Source organism: Paramacrobiotus metropolitanus, unplaced genomic scaffold (genome assembly GCF_019649055.1).
Source record: "Paramacrobiotus metropolitanus isolate TYO unplaced genomic scaffold, Prichtersi_v1.0 Parri_scaffold0000384, whole genome shotgun sequence".
Taxonomy (NCBI): Eukaryota; Metazoa; Tardigrada; class Eutardigrada; order Parachela; family Macrobiotidae; genus Paramacrobiotus; species Paramacrobiotus metropolitanus.
In genome coordinates, this window is record NW_026570604.1 from 7,292 (window position 1) to 20,475 (window position 13,184).

The following is a 13,184-nucleotide window of genomic DNA, read 5'->3' on the forward strand; positions in this document are numbered from 1 at the left end:
CCATATATGGGAACCCGTCGCGCTGCAGGCTTCCAATGAAGCCTGCATGATGCAGGAAGATGAGTGGCGACCACTTCTAGGTCGCGGGACACAGGACTACTTTTAGTCGCTGCTGGTTCCTTCGACCGAAAATTGCCTCCACTGGGGGATCAGAGGTTCGAAGAAAGAAAACCGAACGTAGCTGCACCATGTCAGAACGACACGGAAGCAGGGATGAAAAGGGAACGATCTCCTTTATTGTGTAACAATAAAGCAACCACAAAACCAGCAGAAACCCAATGCGGAATCACTGTGGAAAAAGTAGCTGTCAGCTAGCTCATGAGAAATCAACGAAACGAAGCGGCGTGCTGCAGCTGCGTAACAGCTGATGACGCAAAGCACGGAATCGCTCGTAGCGCTAGTCCACACCTACACGAGTGCATGCGAGTGCGCTGATTGGTCAGCGTAGACAAAGTATACGCTGAGTAATCAGCGTATATTAGCGGCACGAGTGGCGTGGCCACCTGCGTGCGGGCGACAGAGCAAGCCACAAGAGGTGTCTACCGCCTTGAGTGAGCGGTCTTTGACACTTGTTATGCCGCTTTAATGTTGTTATTGAGTGATCTAAGGCTTTGAAAGTTTCCAGAAGTTTCTTAATGTGGATGTTTACCCAAATGTGGCTATATAAGCTTGCTAATGATAGATGGTCCACTCTAGTTTAGTCCACTGGAAGTCATCTAGCAGTCACTTGAATTGTGTTTCGTAAATAAAGCCTCAAAACCCACATCGGGATTTCTACGTTAGACTTAGCTACGTACAGTGCCTGGGGCAGCACATAACGCTAGTGGAGTTTATAACGTATCAATAAATTTAAAACAGGTAACTCTCGCAGCTAAACACTTTCACCAGCAGAAGTGCCTCAAAACAGAGCAACTGTAGATTTTTTTGCGATTTTGTACATGGGCCGCTGAATGTAATATTAAAGTAATCACAATTTACACGAACACATCATTTAAAATTAATGTATGAATCATCTGATGAACACTGTCAAAGGCAAAAGTCAAGCATTCATGGAACAAAATAAACAGGCCGCAAAGTCTAATGCAAGAATATGCACAAGCACAACAATAATTTATATGTTAAGAATGCCCGAAATGAAATAACTGGCAGCAAAACACAGTGCAAACGATGATGAGACAGAGAAAAAAAACCGTATAAGCCTACTATTGTAATATTAATAATAAAAAGAGCAGAAACGTTCGTAACCGAAAGTCCTTTAGTTTCCTCTGATAAGTTTCCGAACGCGCTCCTCTTGTGCTGCCTGCTCTATCATCAACTCCTTAATAGAGCCGGAGAATGTTTCAAACCAGTTTACCATGGTGGTGCTATCCAGTGTAGACGTTTCTGCAAGAAAGAATAGTGTGATTAAAATAATATGTTTGGGGTTATAAATTGCACTACATTGTTTGTCAAAAATCTGTACTGTACAGATAGTACATATTTACACTTTCACGTGGTAAATTGTACAGCTGTAGCCTCTGCATCATAACTATTACTCTGCATCACCACTGTGCGTCTAATTATTTCGGCGCTTGTACTTGTACTTCTGGATTTTATTTTTAAGCAGGATTCTATTCCGGACAGCGCAATGCACAGACGTTTCGCACTTCGGCTAAAATCTACATTTATAATCTGTTATGTAATCTATAATTGTTTTCTTTTCAGAATTTGCTTAGTATGGAACGAAATGCCGCTTGCATCGTCCATTCAGTCTCGTAACCGCGTTGAGCCTTAGGGGAGCGGCTAAATAGGCAACGCATTCGTATAAAATGGCAGAAACTTTCCTTTTCGATACCACCACGTTGCCAACCGTTTTCTGCATCGTTTTCCAGTTTCATGAAACGTTTTAGAACAAAATAACTTGTTCAATGATGCTAAGAAAGAATGCGATCGAGCAACATTCACCGATTTTTGGATTACGATTACGAATTACCATGCACCGATTACTGAATGTGATTAGTGCAACGTAAAACGTTTTTAAGGCACGGGTACTGTACAGATACCTACCCGAAAAGAAAGATTATGTTGCGCTATCCTTTAACCTTTCGCTCTAAATTTCATATTACTTTAAAACAATCCTGACCAAAGCCAGATTAAGAACATTTTTTTCGTTCGAAGTGAATTCGTTGTTTCGGTGCGACTTTTGTTACCACTCCGCAGTCCACACCTCCTGTTGTTATTGTCACCGGCACAAAGGCACATTTGACACCTTCAAGTTAGGCAAGTTAAAAGCACCATTATAATATAGTCTTTAGGGATGTGACGCGGTACAACCGGTACATGGTACCAAACTTTGTACATGCATGAAAACTCACTTCCGCGCACTTCCAATACTTTTTTGCATTGCTTTATGGCATCGTATAACCAAACGATTTGCATATATTTTGGCGTGAAAACTGTTTGAACGCCAACACCCGGTTGGGGCATATAAAATTCTAAAAGTAAAATGGGTAAAACAAAATCCCAAAACTTATCAACTTTCTTATTAACTAATTATTATTATTATCTTATTATTATCCTATTACTATCTTATTATTATTATCTTGTTATTATCTTCTTATTATATCATCTTATTATTTTAATAACTTTATTATTATCTTATTAACCTATTATTATTAACTTATTATCTTATTAACTTATCAACTTATTTTCTTCAAATTTTGAATAAAAACCCACACTAGCATGAAGATTGTTGTTACACCAAGCCAGATTTCCACCATTTTTTAGAATTTCAAACTATTTTTTAAATCTTTTTTCTAACATATCCAAAACATGTTGGGATCCTGGTTCGATGCAGAAACGGTTTTCACGCATGACGCCCGTTTTTGTGCACTATGCATGCTGACTGCAGTCCGCAGATACAGATATCGGGAAGAATGTGAACGCTTCGATAGAGCAGACTTTCGACATACATCCTGCATATACGCTTTTGTAGTACGCGACTCGTATATACGAGGTAATTAAGAATTCTGTCTCTCGTAAGTTTCTGTATTTTGAATTTTGTAAAACATAAGGATAATTAGCTTCTTTAAAATATCAAAAAGAACAAATGTGTGGTGTGTGAACACATGCACAATTGAATAGTGAATTGGTCATTACCTGATAATAGTATTCTGATGCGCACGTGAGCTAGCGTGAGCCAGCGTGCATCGTTGTGGATTTGGATACCAACAATGTTGAGGTCGTTGGTTATCTTCAGTCGCTCATCGGCAGATATGATAAGCACGTTTGACACTTCCAAGATCAGCTGCTGATTTCTACGCCCCTCGCTTTCCAGAGCCTGACAAATCGTTCGTCTGATCCAGCGGATAAAGGTATTGCATCCCACTGAAGAGGTTTCGTTATCCACCCGATCCTGCTGCATCGGAGCCGTCTTTCCCAGATCATGCTCAATAGCGTCGAGTTTGGCTTTTGTCTGTTCCAAACGCATCTTCATGCGGACCAGTGAATTATAGCTGCTCTGCAAAATTAAGCGATTCAGCGGTTAGATATCACTCCCTCCACAGTCATAATTAGGGGAAAATACTACATCGCTCACCTTCATGTGATCTTTTATCTGTTCGACCGATTTCTTTTCGGCACGATCCAACTGAGAGATTTCAAGGATCTCCATTGTCAAAGGGAAATGTCTGCAAATAATATACAGTGCGGCGATAATTATTATATTATGATATAATACTGACTCACTTTACGCCCCATTTTCCAAGTCTGTTACAGTATCAAAATAATGTTTATACCATACGGTATTTTTGCAATATTCTACAATAAAACTACGAGTACAGAATGATGTCTTTAAAATTTACATTAAAACATTATCTAGCAATACTGTAAAGCGGTCATACAAAAAGCCGCAGCATACACGAAGCAAAAAAATCCATAAAAATATGACCAAGTTTTGTTCATGTCTATTTTCTGACAGATTTTAATTCCGTGTAGGTACTTGCTCTTATAAATGGGTACTCGTGATTTCTGAACAACTGATCACTTTGACTGTACTGTTTAAACAATTGTGCCATGTATACGAAATTGAAGAACGAACAATAACGCGGATGAAGTCAATTCAAACACCGGACGAATGATATTAACTATGTACTGTATATACCGGTACCGGTATAGTACGCGTAAAACGAGTGAAGTAGAAGATGCAATAACATATCTAATTTATCACAATTTTAAATAGTAAGTACTTAGTGTAAAACAACTAAACAAGTAATGTAAAATGACGGCAGTTGCTTAACTTATCCTACTGTCACTTAGCCCATTTATGCTTAATTTATTATAAGTATCAGGGAAGGCATAATAACAATCAATATTTGTAGTTTGACTACGTAGACTGACAATGAATTTAGTCTTGACTGTACGGAAGAAACGTTCAATCAAATTACACATCTCGTAAGAAATGCTTGCAACAGAACAGTATCTACAGAAAGAATAACTGATCACTTGTTTAGCAAATGACAGAGCGTAAATTAAAAGTGGTAACAGCAGAGCGGTTAATGTTGTACAATCAGCTTAAGCCTTAATATGGTGTCAATTAGCAGTAACGAATACATCGGCACAAATTCACTAGAGTACGTTTTCGATTTTTGGCCTCTAAATACGCGACCGAAAGTCGGAAATGACAGCAATGATTTTGGTTGTTTCTGCAATTTGTGAAATGAAAGTCCTTTTATTAGTCTCGATCAGTGCCGGCTTGACGTCATGTTAGCTGGCTACTGCCTGAATAAAGGAAAAAAAAGAAATAGATTTTTATTAACACGAGTAGCAAATTTTGTTTCTGATAAATATATTTTATGAAGTATTATACGTACCAATACTATTAGTATTAGTGTATGTATTAGAATTTTTTTTTATAACATAACACCTACACTGGACTTCAAAATGATGTCACATAATATATGTTTTTATCCACCCATATGCGTAGCGCTATATCGCTGTGTTTGAATATCTTTATAAAGTAACGCCACAGTAAGACCTTGTACGTCAGCTTCTAATATCGAAAACGGACGTGCCCGACGCTCGTAGACTGCATGATAAAAATTCAGGGAGCCTAGGCCTGACACACTGCACAGGTTCGCATTAAACATTTTGCACGCGTTTTACGCTTAGCGAGGAGAATAAGAAACTGGCATACCGAACAGTTTTGGGTTTTGTTCCGCCTTCTAAAGCGATCTACATAAGTAGTCCCTGTACAACGTGAATGCACTGTCTGTGGTCACCGTCACACGATCCTCGTTACGTGTTAAATAACTACTCGTAATTAATATAATTTGTTCCAAACGGAGTCAGCAAGGGAAGAAAATTTGTGTGCATTACATTTTTTCTCATATTAAACTTTTTTGTTAGTAGAACTTCTCCTTAAGGTGCGCAAATGGACAAATTCTGCTTCACCACCAGAAAATTCTCCAATTTTGGCCCAAAACGGACTTGATTCATATTTTTATTTTTCCGCTTTCATCTCAGCCCCACCTGTAACGTGTAAATCCCAGCCCAGTCTGTCTCCCCGGCTACCACACCTTCAGTTAATTTCATCTTTGCGGTCCCATCCTCATCCCATTTGTGACGGGCTTGAAACCGTAATTTTTGCGCGCCAGTGCCAACAGAATTATTTCACCCATGCACCAATAAAGCCAATCGGGTTCTTCAGGGCACAACACAAATTCAAACTTCGTGCTTTTTAGAAACAGATTTATTAGCTGTGTAATGTCTGAAAAGTTTAATACTCGTATTTTCACGATCATGCTATGCGCCCTTTTTTAGTTTAATCGTGTTGCGCGCACCAGCATCGACAGGCTGCATAGTGCCGGTGAAAATATTTTTCTTAATGCCATCATTGCCTAATTTGTCTTTAAAAAAATGAAAATTTTTCTGAGGGGCGAGCTTTTGACCCGACCCTGGTCAGGTACGCACAGCGGTAATTATTTCTGAAAGAAACATTTGCCGATTGCCTGCAAATAACGGGTCGGCAATTCTAGAAAATAGGCCAGTTTTATTGTATCGACTGGACGATGATCCTGTCGAATGCCTATCGGACAATTGCGAAACAACTCATCAGATATTTGTACCCTCATGTTATACTTATTAAAGGTCTCCGCACGGTAGAGAAAAAACAAAACTTATCAAATGCGTCCTTCTGTGTTATCTAATTATCGTTTCCAAGTTTGTCATAGAGCGGCGACTAAATCGAGACTAAACCCAAGACAGCAGCCCCATTTCTTCTGACAAAAGCCACACTCAAACGTTGCTTAAAGGAGGCCGTGGATCGAGATTCTCCGGCTACATCGCGAATTTTAATAAAAATTATTAATTTGACAATGCTGTCTTTGCATTCGCTGTTAGCGTATCTGCCGGCTCTTTATAGCGTTGATGGTCTGATATTTTTTTTACCTATTGCGTAGTAATCAGATGGAAAAAGTACCCAGTTTCTACCAGAGTGGCACATACCTTTATTTAAAAGGCTCGCCCGTGGACCGTAGAAGCCGTCCCTTGAAAATGGCGTGAAATGATGTGAGGTACCTGAAAGAGGAAATCCGATAAAAAGAAATGGCAAACTCCGAAAAAATTAAGACCAAGATCAGACGAAATTAGCAAAAAGTAACTCGAAAATTTTTTAAAAATCGTTGAACATTAACTGCCGCAAAATAAATGAACGGGTAAAACCTGCTTACTGTAAGACTGCGCAATGGTGCGCAGTAATGTGTTAACAGCAGCGCCCGTATGGTACATACGATAGCAAGCGAACAGGTTGACGCGCAATTTGGAAAATTTTTTGGCAGATCAAGCAATTTTGTTGCAGTTATTACGGTATCGTTAGGCTTGTACTGATGCCGGCAAAAGTCTCAGACGGCGTGACAAAATAATTAATAATTAATAATTTTCCACCATTGGTGGAAAAACGGCGCATCGATCAGCAACGTCACATGCAAAGGTTTTGCATGTTTGTCACATGCAGTCTGGACAACCAAGTAGCGCAGCTTCCTCTCAGGTCTTATGATGAGATGTTATGTGATTGAGTCACAGAAAAACAATAGCTCACAGTAGAAAATTCCAGCTAAAATTATTGGATGACATTTTGGTGATGTGGCATATAGGTATTTGCAATTAAAGCGGGATTTGAGGCTACCATGCTGCAGCCATTTTTATTTTAAATAATACAGTAGTAACAGTACTGTACAAGCTTGTCCGGTAATTTCTTACGAATCAATACAGCGAAATACATAAATTTACGACGTAGTGTAGTGGCAATTGCCATAGGACAAACACAGCGCTAAATATGTGCTGTTTGTACCTTTACGTAGGAAATTACCGGACAAGCTTGTATATTACAGTGCATACGTGTATGTACTTTTTTTTTATTTTTCAAATACAGTGCTTGAGAATGCAGTTACTATCGTACGATAATTTTCTAGAGTCAAAGACTTTTCGAAACATATATTTTATCGCCCAGAAAGCGCATTCAATATTTTCAGACTCCCACGTTCTGATTTTGAGGTCCACCTGCCCGATGCTGCGCTTTAACACATCGGCCCATATCGGCTAAATTCGCGGCTAGCAAGTACAGTCCTAAACTCATGGGAATACTATGACGCTTATAGTGAATCCTTGGACAACTTGATGTAAAACCGCTATTAATTTTTATGAGCTAATAATTTTTATGAGCTGCGATTTGTTACTGATTTTGAATTTTTTTTTCTGCGGCAGTAACGGTATAAGCAGTTGCGTCGTGGAAAATGCCATTATCAGTAAAATCGTTGCAAACCATTTTTAAAATCAGTCAACTTTCTCACATTTTTGCGATTGTAGTACCTCAGTAAGATAATACTATGAGTTTACAGTTATAGTCTTTCGTTTTCCATAATGCAAGTGACAGTAGCGCTGCCCAGGTCCATGATCATGGGTTTTTTTTATGTGCTTTAAGAATTTACACCCAGATTCAGACCATTACTGGTCAGGTGTTAACAAACGTTAACATACCACCACCACCACATCGCCACTCAGACAGATTTAACCATCCAGGTGCATCCCTAACAGTTAAATCCCGCTTTAAGAGGTTGATTTTTATCTGACAAAAAGTGGATCTTTATGAGTTGACAAAAAGTTAATCATTAAAGCGGGACATTCTGAATATTGATGATTTCGGCCGCGAAATCACTTTGACGTTAATTCTGCTGATACTTCTAAACACCGCCAGGCGACAGCTGGCTAGCAAACCTGAAACCGGCTTCTAGAGCTAAGTAATCAACGCATTACCCATGTTATAATACCAGTGTCCAGTTACGAGTTACCAGTTATAATACCAGTAATACATTATTACTAGTTTTAATTTCTGTAAAAACAAAGATTTTCGTAACAATAAAGTTTAAAAATACATAACATACAAAAATGTATAATGTGGTGGGAATAGGCAGAAGGGGTGTAAAAAGATGGTGACAACAGCCAATGGCGGTATAAAAAAAATTTTGAAAAAGGTGGCGCGCAGAGCCAAGATGCGGTGAAAGGTGATGAGAATAGCCAAAGGAGTTGTCAGCGTGATGAGAATTGCCATTTCCAATAAAACAAATCTTAAAATGATCGAAAATTTTAAAAACGAGAAAACGCTAAAAATCGTTGGTCTTATTCAAAACCTTACGCCTTGCATCGGATCCGCACAAACGATCACCCACATTTTACTGCATTTTCTCTCATAACTGCCCGACATACAGATAGAGTACAATGTAGGACTAAATGGTCGCATAGCCCCCGATACCCAGCATTCTGTACATAGCGGTGCAGTGTCTTGTACGAAACGGATATTTTTTGAACTCAGTCGTACAGTGCACTGCGCTGCATTCGTACTGAATGTGGAAGATATTAGTATGCGACCATTTTAATCTAAACGCTCAAGCGTTGTTTAGGTTATAAAAAACCATTTTTCGTACTGTTGGTAATTTTTCATCGCGTGCGATGCTGCAGTAACTTTTCGTCGCATAATAAAGTTTGGTGTTAAAGATTAATGATAATCATTAATCTCTAACACCAAACTAATTTTACAGTTATTGTTATTTTTAAGTATTTTTGCATTATCAGTATTTCCTATACATGTGTTACTCTTTCATTTAACTCGGAGATGAGGTTAACAACTCAGACCGACTGTGCATCAGTAGGCGCCCTAACAAACCGGTCGCACTAATACGGTATAGCGCTATCCCGATTGCTTGATTGTAAAATAAATTATTTTTCTGATAGTTTTTTATCGTTATCGTTATTTGATTTTTTTTTCTTCCGTAACCGAAAACCGCTTAGATTTTTTAAATTGGCGTTTGCTTAAGACTTTAAGTACGGGTCGGCATTGTTGTGCTGTTTCTGTTTTTTACCACCAGATCAGGCGCTTATCCATCAAACGGTATAGGACAAACTGTCTAGTCTGCAGCCGCCATTGCCAAGTGCATTCGACGGTTTCTGCATTAAAAAAAGCATAATCACTAAGTCCTACTATCATATGCGTTACGTCTTAGCCTGACATAGATGTTAGACCTAACCGCCAGACTAAATTGCGTTATTCCAAAACTCGATTAAAAGGCTGTACTGTCTTCGAGGGTCAATTAGTTCAAACGAGTAAAAGATTCTTATGAAAAAGGAAAATATTATGTACCTGAAAAATACACAAAGAGCTTTTTATGGTTCGCTTAGGGTAGACATCCACCTGAAAAGTGTTTGAAAAGCACTTTCTAAGTACTTTAAAATAAAAAACGAAACCGTAACCTGGTTTAAAAATGATCTCGATATTCTTCCGCTTTCACCGCAGCGCACACGTACAAGATGCAAGTTATGTATTTACGTACAAGATGCAAGTTTTGTTCTGAATTATTTTTAAATCATCTGTTTAAGAACACGAAATTAAAAAACTTTTTAGCGGATAAAGCAAAGCATTTTTCTAGCCATTTCCTTGAAGGACGGAAATGGAAAATTTCTACTCGGATATATTGGTTGTATACTTACGGGATTTGTTTGCCAAATATTTGTTTTTGTAGAATGGCATAACAGAAAACTCCGCAGGCACACTTGCTCAACCCAAGAGCTTATGGGATCCGCAACTGGCTGCGCAATTTGTTTTGTTGCGGTGGAAGACAGAACGCGGATGGGATATGACGACAGGTATTGGAAGATGACAACTGGTGGTAAATACTGTAACAGCAGCGTAGGACGCTGGAACACAAATTTGGTGAAAAAAAAGGTTGCTATCATTGAACAACTACAACTTACCCATGCCAGTCTACCCGGAATCGCGTCTTCTTTTGGCATTTGTTTCCTTGCCTTTTTTTTCATTACGTAGTCCTTTTTGGGCAGTTCCAGGATTTCATCTACGGATAATTTTGTTATCGTTATGTTAACTGATTATCATCATTCCGGTAATTGCAATTGATGGTGAAGACCTAATTTAAAGCAGATACATATGAATGTATGTTTTCGTAATCCGCCACTTTGTCGACGGAAATTTTGACCTTTAACAAGTCGAAAACACTTAATGCCGACCCATGAAGCCGAGCTAGCGCTATAATACTAATAGTAAATCCGCCGCCTTTGAATACAAGAAAAGCCAGGTATTTCAATTGAGCAAGTTAATCATACCAAATTTATAAATACTTCTTAAGGTACATTGTTTGTGTGAGTTTTATCTCCAGTTGGTTTCGAGGACAGCCAAGGAAAAATGCTCTGTCCCAGGTTTGTGTGAGTTTTATCTCCAGTTGGTTTCGAGGACAGCCAAGGAAAAATGCTCTGTCCCAGCTCTCTTCGTATCGTAAAGGAAACGTAAGGGAAGTGACCCGCACATGATGGTGAATTCGTGGATATCCGCGAAGCTTTTACTTTCGCGCACTTCGAGACACTATTTTTCTTTGGTTTTTGACATTATGTAGTCAAACGATTCGTATACCGGTACAGTGGCATGAAAACCGTTTGAGCGCCAAAATTTATTAGCCAATAGCGGTTGAAGTGCTACCGAAGGCGATCATAAACAGTACCAGTAGGTCAGGCGTCAGATGGCGCCACTGACAATTTTTAGCTCACCGTAAACAGCTTAGTAAAACCTGAAGAAACCTGAAAAGTTTGCCGGAAAATTTGGTAAAACCTGAAGAAGCCGGAAGTTTGCTAAGGAAAGACCCTATAGCTGTAAAGCTCTTTGGCCACCAGTCACGATTGCTGATGTACGTACTTTGTATACTTCTACTTGTATGCTTGTATTATGTTGTATACACGGAAATTCTGGCAGAAATTCCGTAAATACAACATAATAAATTATAAAGTACACATATTATACTGTTTAACTTTAATTTTACTATACAGTACACGCTCATACTCAGGATTGCACACTCGTTGGGCAGAGCGCTGTTTTGCTACTGGGCATACCGGTACGTTTAAACATTAATTTTGCTTAGAGATATCGTCGAGCAAGTTTTGTACGCACACGAAAAAAAAGATCTTTTTGAAGTTTTATCATTTTTTAAGGTAGGAGTAAATCTGCATTTTCTAAAATTAAAATTAGGGTAACATCGTTTTAAAAACTTTCCAGAAGTTAGTAAAGAAAGTAAGTCTAAGTTAAGTCTCATATTTGAGTCTAAGTTTTTAAAGGGCATTTGCTTGTACAAGTAGAAATAAATTTTCAGTTCCCAAGAAATATTTGTTTAGATTGTAACTTGTAAGTAAACATGAATTACATAATCTTGTGTAGTGCCGGACAAGTTACTTTTAAAATGGACTCATACAGATAGTACAAACAAATCCGTAATTTTTATCGTAAAGGTACAGCTAGCACATATTTAGCGCGAAACTGCGCTGTGAACGAACTGCCACTACACGACTTCTGCCGCAATGAAAAATTCCCTGTTCTAAAGGTTTAGGATAAAAGCGTAAAGTTAATTTTTCATAATTTATAGCGATAATTTATAATTTCAGACCAATATTTGGCACACAGCAGCCATGACAAACATGTATGTAGAGCCTAAATGGTGTGGCGTGGCGCGCCGTGGTATGCAGTTTGGCGCTACCTGCGAATTTTTATTTATCGCTGTTTGGATCCGATGGAAAATAAGAGGACCAACTTGCACGAGTACATATTGTTAATTTTAATGATTATATAATTATGGTATGAAGTTTCTGATACTATGCAGTTCGTACGCTCCACAGATCTCACCGGACGATAGAATATGTATGATATGGTGACCTTTACTGTCCCATTGCGCACGAAAAGACTGAGGTAATGCTTGCACCACAGTCTGCGCAACGTGTATGTACTATACAATACACATGCATGCTGCACATAAATTACAAGTATCTGTATATGCATATTTTGCACCTTGGTAGCGATATAACGATAGACTGCTTTCGATGCCACAGCTAAATGCAACATATTCTGCGCCGCAATGGATTTTACAATGCCTTGGGGTATTTGATAGCAGCACGTGCAGTGCTGTCGATTTTCTTACTTTTTACCTGCAATCTGGCATGGCCCTAAAACAGTGGTAACTTCACTGGTAACAATCATTATGGAGAATGGACACATTTCTGCCTTTGCAATCCACAGTACACCCTGTTCTCACGGATTTCACCAATTGAAATGACAACCTTATTTTCCACTGGGATGCGGAAATGTTATCTTAGGTAATACGAAAAAAATCAAATAGATTACAGACTGTGAAAATCACATGCGAACGAGGGATTGTTAATTACAAACTCTACTCAGTAGCAAACCAGGTCAAAAAAGGCTCAGATGATGTAAACGCAGAACGTAGATAAAAAAACGCAGGAAAAAATGTGCTTGACATCTGTAAACTGAATGGTTGCCGCGTGAAGCACGCATCTAATATTTCAAGAAATATCATTAACTGTGTGCTATCGTACCCAAAGGCAAACTGAGGTGTCTCTTCTCAACGGCCATAGAAATTTTCGGCATTTTTATATGAAACACGCACAAAAATCGTGAACATGACCGTTGTTTGTGACTTTCCAATCATAGCGGTGACTATCAACTGGAATGCGAAATGAAAGCCTCCGTTACAAAGCGCCTGTACATACAACTGTACTATAAAACAAGCCATATTAAGACCAAAAATCCATGCGAAGCAATGATTGGAGGCAGTGCTGCCAAGTCTGCCATAGTGCTAACATTG

At 38.7% G+C, this 13,184-nt stretch overlaps 1 protein-coding gene across 2 annotated transcripts; it reads right to left on the reverse strand.

Moving 5' to 3' along the window:
• Positions 1–1,034: 1,034 nt before the first annotated feature.
• LOC129602286 (uncharacterized) lies at positions 1,035–12,823 on the reverse strand. Of its 2 annotated transcripts, XM_055501284.1 has the most exons (7): positions 12,508–12,823; positions 10,282–10,379; positions 10,018–10,224; positions 6,484–6,555; positions 3,578–3,668; positions 3,139–3,499; positions 1,035–1,383 (listed from the first exon to the last, which is right to left on the reverse strand). In XM_055501284.1, the coding sequence occupies exons 5-7, from the start codon at positions 3,650–3,652 to the stop codon at positions 1,256–1,258; spliced, it is 564 nt and encodes a 187-aa protein (XP_055357259.1). In that variant the 5' UTR covers positions 3,653–3,668; positions 6,484–6,555; positions 10,018–10,224; positions 10,282–10,379; positions 12,508–12,823; the 3' UTR covers positions 1,035–1,255. The 2 variants fall into 2 exon arrangements, with proteins under 2 accessions (XP_055357259.1, XP_055357260.1); XM_055501285.1 differs by lacking the exons at positions 6,484–6,555; positions 10,018–10,224; positions 10,282–10,379; positions 12,508–12,823 and adding an exon at positions 3,882–3,886.
• Between the last annotated feature and the right edge of the window lie 361 nt (positions 12,824–13,184).

Bases quoted from the DNA above. Each gene is read 5' to 3' on its own strand.
- LOC129602286 (XM_055501284.1), bottom strand. From the start codon at position 3,652: ATGGAGATCCTTGAAATCTCTCAGTTGGATCGTGCCGAAAAGAAATCG. The intron at 3,500-3,577 runs GTGAGCGATGTA...TTAATTTTGCAG, and splicing joins AGATAAAAGATCACATGAAG to AGCAGCTATAATTCACTGGT. The intron at 1,384-3,138 runs GTAATGACCAAT...TCTTTCTTGCAG, and splicing joins CATCAGAATACTATTATCAG to AAACGTCTACACTGGATAGC.